The sequence below is a fragment of the Paracoccidioides lutzii genome (genome assembly GCF_000150705.2).
Source record: "Paracoccidioides lutzii Pb01 unplaced genomic scaffold supercont2.14, whole genome shotgun sequence".
In the NCBI taxonomy this organism is placed as follows: Eukaryota; Fungi; Ascomycota; class Eurotiomycetes; order Onygenales; family Ajellomycetaceae; genus Paracoccidioides; species Paracoccidioides lutzii.
The window spans coordinates 448,042-458,675 of NW_015440960.1; the positions used below are offsets into that span (position 1 = coordinate 448,042).

At 47.3% G+C, this 10,634-nt stretch overlaps 4 protein-coding genes across 4 annotated transcripts; 2 read left to right on the forward strand and 2 right to left on the reverse strand.

The window, feature by feature from the left end:
• Positions 1-240: 240 nt before the first annotated feature.
• PAAG_05400 (fibronectin type III domain-containing protein) lies at positions 241-3,744 on the reverse strand (the record flags this gene model as incomplete). The annotated part of the gene is made up of 4 exons (XM_015845567.1): positions 241-2,208; positions 2,287-3,311; positions 3,372-3,565; positions 3,629-3,744. The coding sequence occupies 4 exons, from the start codon at positions 3,742-3,744 to the stop codon at positions 241-243; spliced, it is 3,303 nt and encodes a 1,100-aa protein (XP_015699793.1).
• A 16-nt stretch (positions 3,745-3,760) lies between these two features.
• On the reverse strand, positions 3,761-4,817 carry PAAG_12033 (hypothetical protein; the record flags this gene model as incomplete). Its single annotated transcript, XM_015847577.1, has 4 exons — positions 3,761-4,016; positions 4,085-4,284; positions 4,319-4,338; positions 4,577-4,817. The coding sequence occupies 4 exons, from the start codon at positions 4,815-4,817 to the stop codon at positions 3,761-3,763; spliced, it is 717 nt and encodes a 238-aa protein (XP_015702802.1).
• A 1,295-nt stretch (positions 4,818-6,112) lies between these two features.
• On the forward strand, positions 6,113-8,731 carry PAAG_05401 (nuclear elongation and deformation protein; the record flags this gene model as incomplete). The annotated part of the gene is made up of 5 exons (XM_015845568.1): positions 6,113-6,221; positions 6,290-6,360; positions 6,438-6,741; positions 6,803-7,691; positions 7,756-8,731. The coding sequence occupies 5 exons, from the start codon at positions 6,113-6,115 to the stop codon at positions 8,729-8,731; spliced, it is 2,349 nt and encodes a 782-aa protein (XP_015699794.1).
• Positions 8,732-9,534: 803 nt separating this feature from the next.
• Positions 9,535-10,470, forward strand: PAAG_05402 (transcription initiation factor TFIID subunit 9; the record flags this gene model as incomplete). Its single annotated transcript, XM_002792627.1, has 1 exon — positions 9,535-10,470. One exon carries the CDS (start codon positions 9,535-9,537, stop codon positions 10,468-10,470), a length of 936 nt encoding a protein of 311 aa, XP_002792673.1.
• Positions 10,471-10,634: the final 164 nt, after the last annotated feature.

A 10,634-nucleotide genomic window follows, 5' to 3' on the forward strand; every position in this document is an offset into this window, starting at 1 on the left:
AAGCTTTCTCGTAGATTTGCTTCAAAGACCATCTGAATTGCTTGAGATCTTAAAAAAAAAAAAAAAAAAAAAAATGATGGAAACGAGTGTCTCCGATTGTGCGGGTCAAAATGTGTTCCCCTGGAAAAATTGTTGTGAAGCAGTCCTCAAACCAACCACCAAAAGAACTGAAATAACAGACTCTGAAATCTAAAACAAAAACCCAGAGAAAAAGCAATGTAAGATAAGTGCTATCAGCCATTAGGCATCTTCAGAGAGATACTCATCCCCAGTCTCACTAGCCTTCTCGCCAGAGTCACTAGCAGCCTTCTCCTTCTTGGATTTCCGCATGAAACCAAATCCCAAACTGCTCTTATTCAACTTGTCCGCGGATGCCGCGCTGAAAGATAAGCTATCAACACTTTTGCCGAGTAGAGAGTCCGACGTCGCGGCATCTTCATCGATATTGTCGCCCTGAGTCGAGGAGTCGCCTTTCTTCAAAAATAACCCAGCCCGATCTTTCCAGGGGATGTTGAACTTATTCGAGCTGCTCTTCCGCGTGATCTTCTGGATAAATGACTCCTTTGGGTTTACCGCTTCCGAAGGTGTTCCTGATGATAACCGTTCCAAGGATTCATAGGAGTCAGCTGCAGATGTGCGGTTGGAACGGGAGTCTTTCGAACGCCGCTGCTCTGGAGATGAGCTGTCTTCGACATTGAGATCGTGGTCACGAGGCTTTGAAGATTCTCCTTCTTTAGCTTTCGTTCTCTCGGATTTCTTGCCAAAAATAGTTTTGAAAGAAGGTGCTGTCGGGTTAAGTTTTGGTGTGACTGGTCGGTGAGATGATGGTGGGCGCGTCCCAATAGGAGCTTGTACTGGTCGTTGTAGCTCGTATGGGGTCCCAAGGAAATCTACGTCGGTAGCGGCCAACCCTAATGGTAAATTTCCTGATGACCCAAACTGGATGGAGGGCCGGCGGGACTGGCTGCGGGACCAAGCTGTAGGAGACGACCAGTCGAGGCCAAGTGGATTACCTCTATGTCCCGATTTGTCTGTCGATGGCCATCCAAATGGCTGGTAGTTATCCGCAGTAGGACGTGGAAGCTGATGATTCTCAAACGAGTAGGTAGACGTAGGCCTCGGAGACAACGATCCGCGACGAACAGTTCCGAGTATAGACGGATCTATAGGGTCATGTCTGGCGCTGAATTGGTTATATCCAGTGCCTAGGTCAGAACGGTCTATCGTTGGTTTCTCTAGAGCGCTTGATGCTGCAGACGCCAGTTTCCCGGAGCTGAAGAAATTAGGGAACATCGTTCTGCGGCCCGCAGGTAGCCGGTCAGACGAACTATCACTAGTGACATGAGTGGTTGCATTGCGCGGGAATAGATTTGTTACGGGGTTCGCCCAGTTGCCCGTATAGCTAAGTCGACGCCGTCTTGTCCCTATTGGATCAAGTCCTTCATCAAGATTTCGTGGGAACGATTGACTCTGGGCGGGTTTCAGAGTCCCAAGCATGGGTAGTCCATCTACCATGGTTTTGCCCCTTTGACGATGAAAATTAAGAAGTCCCGACAGCCGACGAGATGCACTTTGTACGTTCTCAGAGGTCTCTTGAGCTAACGGTATGTTTGGCACCGGCATGGAATTGAGTGCATTCTCTGGTAGGTTGTTTAGGCTTTCACGTGGACTTGTAAATAAACTTTCAGGGCGGCTTCCAGATGATACAGGTGAGGGGGAGTTGGGAAGCAGGTTATCGAAAACGGCCGTTCTGGAAAATTGGGTAGGAGGGAGAGCTGCTGATGCCTGCTCTTCGTCGCCAAGTAGATCGGAAGGTAGAAGAGAATCTGCTCGTGGACTCATAGGTGGAATGCTCGCTAATATATCAGCATCAATGCGATTGACAGGTGACTGATTAGATGGGTCTGGAATAGTCATCCCATTGTTAATGTTGAAAAATGCCGGCCCGGGGGCAAATGTTGGTGACCCATTTCCAACGGCATGGTAATTTGATGCATTGGAAAGCGAGGTATCCATAAGATGATAGCTCACGGGAGACGAAACGTTGCTCACAAGGGAACTGCGATGACGAGTACGACGATGAAGACTGGGTCGGCGGGTCAGATCCAAATCTAATGAAGGAAGAGGGCCAAACGGAACCCCGGAATTCGATTTCTGGGAGGTAACCCATCCAAGACGCTCTTGGGCTTCTTGGTACTGTTGCTGGGCCTGGTTGCAGTTAGTTTTTTTTTTTTAAAAAAAAAAAAAAAAATGTAAATCTTATCTGAGACCGTTAGATTGACCAACCTTAGAGTGGACTTTGATGAGTGAGGCATATTGAGTCCGCAGGTTCCCCAATTTAACTTCCCAAAAATGATCTTTTTCCTTTTCCAATCGATCAAGCTCTCTTCCATCATCGGTATCGTCACCCTCTAGACGGCGTCTCTCTTCTTCCATGTCCTTGATCCGACTTCCTTTCACTTTAATGTCTTCATCTAGAGTTTTCATTTCCGCCTGTTCGTGTTCGATCTTGCTGCGATACTCGTTGACTTGTTTTAGAGCGTCTGACTCAATCTGTGCTTTTTCTTCTTTCGCTCGAGATATTTTTCCATGCAGGACGACTAATTGTTCATTCCATCGGATGATATCCTCCTTACGTTTTTGACGTTCTGCTTCCTTTTGTTGCAACAGTCTTTCCTTCTTGCTCTTTTCGCTCTGTACTGTACGATTGATGCTTTCAAGTCTATTGACGTGTTTTCTGAGGTCCCCACTGGCTTCATCTTTCTCCTTCACTCGTTGTCTGACTTCGTTCCGCTGCTCCTCTATTTCTCGTAACATTAGCTCATGTTCCTTCTCTTCCATGCAGATTTGCTTTTCTAAAGTTTCATTTTCCTGTTGTAAATCCTTGAGGCGTTCGGCCAGCAGCGCAAGATCCTCCTCGGAATCATCAACATCGCCGGCTTTTTGACCATCTTCCGAGCCTGTATGCATTGCATGCTCTGGGCCTGTATTGGGAGATGGGAACGATTTTCTGTTCCCCGTGGAGCGTTTTCGCTGAACCTGCCCGCTGCTGTGGTCCCTGAACATCACTGGGGAAGACGGTGAAACCAAAGGAGCCGGCGGCCTAGTGATGTAAGCCCGAATAATTGGACCACCCTCCCCTTCATCTTCATGGGGATCGGAGATCGACAGAGTTTTTGTACGGACATGAAGGAGCGAGCTTGATGTTTGGAAATTGGCAGCGCTAACGGCAGAGACGCAGATATGATATATATGGCCTGGAGCGAGATTGGATATGGTAACGCCTGTTTCCGAACGTTTTGTCTCACCAACTGTAATGACAGTTAATATATTTGCAATGTCATATTTAGAAAAATGTATCTAGGACGGACCTTTGATCCCATTGACCTGGATAAGGTGCTTGTGAATAGAATGTTGCAAATCCGGAAGTTTCCAGGATACGCGAATCATCCTGGCGGTAATCTCTTCCAAGGTGACAGAGGGAGCGGGGGGTATATCCAAGCCTAATTTTTCTACCAAAACATCGTTGGGCGTTTGACAAACCTGATATGCACGGTATAGAAGCCTAGGCCAAGTGGGATTAGACGTTTGTAGTTGGTCGTGGGGCTGTGGGCACTGATTGACTCACCATATTAGAGCAGATAGAATCGCGGCAGCTACGAAGAGGGCCATCGCACGTCGTATTTTCACGATCGGGACTACGCTGGGGTAGCTATCCGATACAAAACGCAGTGGCTCATACATGCCTACCATCCATAGCTCATCCGCTGGTATGGCTATGTCGTCTGCGGAGGTGGAGGCGGTATTGTCTGCCTCTTAGATCCTCCGTGAAGTCGTCGGTGTCTCGTTTCGAGCGTTGAAGTCTTCGGGCTAAAATGTATTTCGCCGACTTAGGATTTCGGAGTGGGATCAAAGAATATCCGCATACCGTCATATGATTTCCCGCGTGGCTCCAATCGAAGAGAGCGCGGCGTATCGTTCGCCCGGGCCGTTTAAGCTCAACGTCGGAATTTACGCTTTAAACATGCTGCGGTAAGCAGATAAGGTTGGATTCGATTGACGTTGGGAGCCGCGAAACTCGCACCAAATGGATGAATTGCGCCTCGGTTTAAAGAGTTTGTCTTGCGACGCTAATGGAATAAGTGCCGAGAGAAAAAGCAAGGTTATTATTCCACTTGACGATATCGTTGATGACTTCAGAAGGAGTGAGTCCTTTGAAAGTTGCAGGATATTCTTTTGCTTATAGAATGAATGTAGAAGTGCGATCACATATCCAGCCTCGGCCTAGAGATGAAATGACGATTAGAAGGCAACTTACAGATATCATTTCTTGGTTGCCTAGTTATCACAGAAATTTTTCAAGCTACAGTAAACCCTCGCTATAACGATTTCATCTTTGGAAGCCTATTCGATTCTTTATATGGAGGAATTCGCTATGTTGAGGTTGAGTGTTCAAGGTACGCCTGAATATGCTGCGGCTGCTGATTTTCAAGCTTTGCATGCGTCTGACCTTCTCTCGTAGTAATTAAGCTGTTGAATTAGACTCTGGTCTCTCTGATCCTTCTGCTCCTCATACAAAGTGAAGCCTTTTTACCAAATTTTAAAGCCTCCGAAGCTGTAATCCGTGGAAGGGTTTCTATATTCATATCCTCATCCGCATCACTCCCGTCATCAGAGTCTAATAGTGCAATAATATGCCGTTGGCAGCGCTTCTGCTTCGAAAAACAGTGGACTGTCACTGTCTGATCAAGATGATCATCACATGAAGAAAGAATCTCAGAGACAGAGAATAGAGCGATCTTTTGGTTATATAGCATTTAAAACAATGTCTTAAAGGGTCTTGTTGCTGAGGGTTGAACTCCGCAATTTATGACTGTGTAGAGGCTGTCTTTTGATCAACTGAAATTGCAGTTCTGAGTGGCATTGTGACTCAATATAATGAATTATATAGAAAATACAATGGAATAGTTAAAACAAATTTCACTGTATAGAGGGTTTAATGAATTTTTGTATGAAGAATGAATTCAGAAAGGAACTTCTGTACATTATATGGAGGAATTTGTTATGGAGGTTCGTTAAAGCGAGATCAAATCATTTTAGCCCAGTAACTACCGCGCTTCCTCGTCGCTTTGAAATGCTTTAGCCATTTCTCCAAGTGTTTCATGTAGACACTGGTAAAAGAGATCATCCTCCTGAGACAATTTGATACACTTCATAAAACATATCCGGAAACCCACTATGGATATACTTCGTTATACAATGCTCCGTACATAGGCTAGGCTTCCTGATTTTTGTCCCCGAAGTGTTAATTTACCGCTGCTACTTCGTCCTTTGCGCTTAAAATTATACCAAAATTCTAATTTTAAGTTTTCCAGCTCGAAAATGGTCGAAAATATAGGATTAAGGCTTGGGTGTTTAATTTCTATTGTTATTTCTAATTTAATATTTATTTATTTATTTTTAATTTTTCTTAATAAAGCAGATATTTGATCTCGCTCAGCTGTTCCTGTTGGGTAAATATGGGTCGTGACTTTGGACTCCGCAAGTTCATCTATATATAGTTAACCAGTAAGCAAAGTTCCCAACCAGAATCAGCATCAAGATCACATGGCCGCGCTTTCCACGGTATGCGCTTAATCAGCCCGCGGCAATGACATTTTAAACCTAGCTAAACTACCGTCTTGGCGTCGGGCCCAAGGCAGACATTCGAACCATCTTTGTTGAGCGGGCGAACTCCCTTCAACCATCATCTTAATTCCCAGATCCCCCCAATTCCCAGAGCTCCCCAATTCCCAGATTCCCAGATCCTCAGATCCTCAGATCCTCAGATCCTCGTATTCTCCGTGTAGTCCTTGAAATCATATTACATCCTATTCGTAATCCCGTACTTGGTCCCCTTCCCCCGCACTAAAAGTCTACGTCGTATCTCCGTCGCATCGTCACATGGCCAATCCGGCTCCGCAGTAAGCCAACGCCCTTGGTTCGAAATTCTCGCGCTCGTTTCCCTGTGTCATAAACTTCTTGAGTTAGGCTGCGGCGTTGGAGCTCTTTCTGAGGCGGATATTTTGATTTGGGTTTATCTTGTCAACCTCCTTCGTTGAGTGATCCGGGAATGCAGTACGTCCGCAGCATCAGCGGTTCGGTTTCCAAGACATGGAACTCTATCAATCCAGCAACGCTGAGCGGAGCCATCGATGTGATTGTTATTGAGCAGGAGGATGGTAAGTTTGACATGTCTCTTTGCTGTCAGATATGATCTCACTTAAGCTAAGCTAATCGCCCCCCTAAGGGACGCTGGCCTGCTCCCCCTTCCACGTTCGATTCGGCAAATTCTCTCTGCTGCGCCCTTATGAGAAAAAGGTACGGTTTGGAAGGAATGATGTTATATGCGTCCCCACCCCCTTACCGGTACGCAGAATGCTTATCCATGATAACAGGTGGAATTCCGAGTAAATGGAGTTAAGCAGGAGTATTCTATGAAGCTTGGAGAAGGCGGGGAGGCGTTTTTCGTCTTCGAGACCTCGGAAGATATCCCTGAGTCACTGCAAACGTCACCCTTGGTTTCCCCAGCAGCGAGCCCTAAACCTGGTTTGAATGAAGATCGCAATGGCTCCACTCTCCAAGAGCCAGACTATCTGGACCTTACCACCGAGAAAACAAATAACTTGGTTGAAAATGACAGGGGTCTGCTCTCTACCTCCCCCGCTCTCTCAGCGACTGGGAGAGCCAAAAGTGATTTGGGTATGACTTCTTTTGCATAATTTCTGCCTTTTTCTGCAGCTGTATTAATAATCTCTTGCAGGAGCTATGACACCACTCTCCAGATTCTCCGACAATGAATCATCTCAACCCCCGCATGCAGCTCCCTGGTTGGTCTCGGCCCCTTCGTTGGATCGGGCTCATTCGGAGGATTTAACCACCGTATCGACCTCAAGAAGGCTTGAACCTTCAGGAGAATTTGAGGCGAAGAGCACGCTGCAACCGCCAATCCTGCATGACAAGAGTCCCGTTTCTCAGCGATCTCGTAGTCCTCCTTCCATCACAACCGAAGAAGCCCTGTTGCGAGCCATGGCACTCTCAAGAAAGCTGTCTATATCCAATATTCCGTCTCACATTACAGAAAGTGGGGATCTAATGTTGGATATGACTGGTTACAAGAGTAGTGACGAGGACGCGCTTCGGGCTGAAATAATCGCTCGGAAGATCCTCGCAGAGGAGCTTGAAGGAAACTATGATATTGGAGCCTTGATCGGTGCAGATGAACATGGAAATCTATGGATATACAGCAGTGAGGAGTCAAAGGAGGCTGCCAGCCGTAGAGCAACTCTGTCGTCATTGCGATCCGCTAGCGCAATGGGGGATGCGATTTCCGACCCGGGCTATCATAGTGATGGTGAACAAAGTCTTGGGGAGAACCAGCCATCCCAGAGGCACCACCGCTCGCACTCCGACGTCCAGGGTGGAATTTTAACCCCACCACAAACTCCTGTCGATGGAGAAACAGCAGAACAGAATCGCAATTATGCTAAGACTCTGAGGCTGACAAGTGATCAGCTCAAGGCTTTAAACTTGAAACCCGGCGCCAATGAAATGGCCTTCAGTGTCAACAAAGCCACATGCCCTGCCACGATGTATTTATGGAATTATAAAGTTCCTATCGTGATATCTGATATCGATGGCACAATTACAAAGTATGTTTGTCCTCAAAATTTCTTCACTTTCATCTCAGTTTCTAAATGCTAATGTATCATCCAGGTCTGATGCCCTTGGCCATGTGCTTAACATGATAGGTCGTGATTGGACACACATCGGAGTCGCCAAATTGTACACAGATATCGTGAGCAACGGATATAATTTGATGTATCTAACAAGTAGATCAACTGGCCAAGCCGACACAACGCGAACCTACCTTAGCGGGATCGCCCAGGAGGGCTATAAGCTTCCTAAAGGCCCCGTTATAATGAGCCCTGACAGGACAATCGCCGCCCTACGCCGCGAGATATATCTAAGGAAACCAGAGGTGTTCAAGATGGCATGCCTTCGTGATATTCTGAGTCTTTTCCGTGGAAGGAAAAACCCGTTCTATGCCGGGTTTGGGAATCGACTCACAGACGCGCTAAGTTATCGATCCGTAAATATACCGTCCTCGAGAATATTTACAATCAACTCCAATGCGGAGGTTTCACTGGACCTGTTGAGCCTCAACAAATACAGGAGCAGCTACGTCACAATGCGGGAACTTGTCGACCATTTCTTCCCACCGGTCTCAATGCTTGTCCAAGAAGGAGGGGAGGAGTTCACAGACTTCACATATTGGCGAGATACACCTAGAGATCTGGATAATTTTTCCACCACGGATTCCAGCGTGGCAAGCGATGGCGAAGAGGATGCTAGTGAAGACGAAGAAAGCGAGGGGGAAGAAAGTGAAATGTACGATGAAGATGACCAAGGTGATCTGGGCGATAGCTACATCTCAAGGGATTCTATAGATCGACCTGGAGATATGGCTGATTCGATGGTCGGGTTTGTCTCTGAAGATCAGGCTGAACTGTCCGATTTGGATGAAGAGGACGAGTTTAAGGATGAAAACGAAAACGGAGACAATGCGAATGCGGACGCTGACGCTGATGCAGAAGCGGACGCAACTGAAGCTACCCGACTTGCTAAATTGTCATTTAGTGGGAAAACACCTTCCGAAGGGTTGACGGAGGAGTCAAATCAAACAACATAAGCGATGGCTATTTAGAGCTGCTTGCTATGTACAGGAGAGAACACTTGGATCACCCTGGAAATTGCACTTTCACATTGAGTTGGAGTTTTTTGCATTAATGTCTTGATACTCTTGGTAGTCATTGGGCGATATTGATGTCATGCGATTGCATTAGCGGGGAGTTTTTCTTTCTTTTCTCTTTACTTATATGTTCATACACACAAGTCGTCGACTTCCCGCCGTTGGGCATTCTGTCAACTTGTTTATGGTGCGGCTCTCAAAATGTTGTTTTGCCGCATCCTTTTTTTTAATATATATGTCAATGCCCTTAGAATTGATAGAGGAATAGTATCACAAATCGAAGTTCCGTTGATGTTGTGACCTAAGGCTGCTGATACAGCCTTTTTGTCGGATATTGACGGATTCATTTGGCGGTTGCATTTTCGAGGTTACTCTGTTAGATCTCGCAAGCTGGACCGCCATACGCACTATACCTTAAAAGGTTAGGCTCTTAACTATTTCTTGCTGCTTACCTAATCTCCATTGAAGCTGACTCGAAGCTTCAAATGTTCGATTCACTTCAAGCAGCTAATACCAAAGCAATAACCGCATCCTCTTCTCTACTAACACCAACGCAGATACCCTGATCATACCAATTATTCCTAGCTTCAAAGGCCATCCTGTCAGCCACATAGGACATATGCAAATACCATCGAGGCTAGTCCGCATCTTGAACCTCATACACCCGGGGTTCAACAACCCTCCGAAAGCGGCATAACCGCACAATCAACTTCAATTGCGCCGCAGCCCCATAAGCCATAATCATGGCCTCGCCACATGCAAATGCAGGCGCAGCTGCTTCCTCAGCTCAACCTCTCACACCTCCCGCCGATGCTCCCTCCTCCGCCAACAACAACTCTTCCACTCAACCAAACAATCACGCCACCACCCCCGCAAACCCCTCCACACTCACTCCCGCAAACTCAAACAACCCAGCCCAAGTCCCCGCAACCTCTTTACAAGACACAGGCAAATCACGCCGGCCTCGCGACGCCCGTCTAATCCACATGATCCTCGCCTCCCTCGGCGTAACCGCCTACCAAGAACGAGTACCCCTCCAACTCCTCGACTTTGCCTACAGATATACCTCCAGCACGCTGCAGGATGCCGTGTATCTTGCTACGGAAGGGTACCCTGGTGAGTCTGCTGGTAATACTACCACCAAGGGTGGCGCGGAGGCCAAGGCGGCGCAGCATGGCAATCTGGATCTCAGCACTGTCAGTCTGGGTGCTCTGCGGATGAGCATTGCGTCGCGTCTGCATTATCAGTTCCAGCCCGGTTTGCCTAAGGAGTTTCTCATGGAAGTTGCTGCGGAGAGGAATCGGATGATGTTACCTGGTGTTATGAGGGGGATTGATGGGGGGTCATCAGCCGCAGCCGCCGCTGTGGCCTCGTCGGCTGGTAGTGTCATGATGGGCGGTATGAGGCTGCCGCCTGAACGGTTTTGTTTAACTGGGGTCGGGTGGGGGTTGAAGGAGGAATGGGAGAGTGAGGGAGAGGAGGAGATGGAGGTTGAAGTTAATAATACGCAGCAGATTGGGGTTGGTGGGACTGGGACGTTTGCGAAGGACGGTGGGGTTGAGGATGGAGGAGAAGCGGAGGATGAAGACGATGGGGATGGCACGATGGAGGATATATTTGGTGATGGGGAGCTGGGTGGGGAGGGTCAGGATGAGGATAAAACGATGACGGACGTCTAATACCCCTGTTTCGGGAATTTGGGGTAGGCCCTTTTTTTTTTTTTTTTTTTTTTTTTTGGGGGGGGAGGTGGATGGGCGGTGGGGTCTTGCGTTGTGGGCCCTCTTTTTGCCTCTAATCCGAGCATATCTTCGTCAGGTAGGAGTGTTTCTTTTTTGTTCTCCTC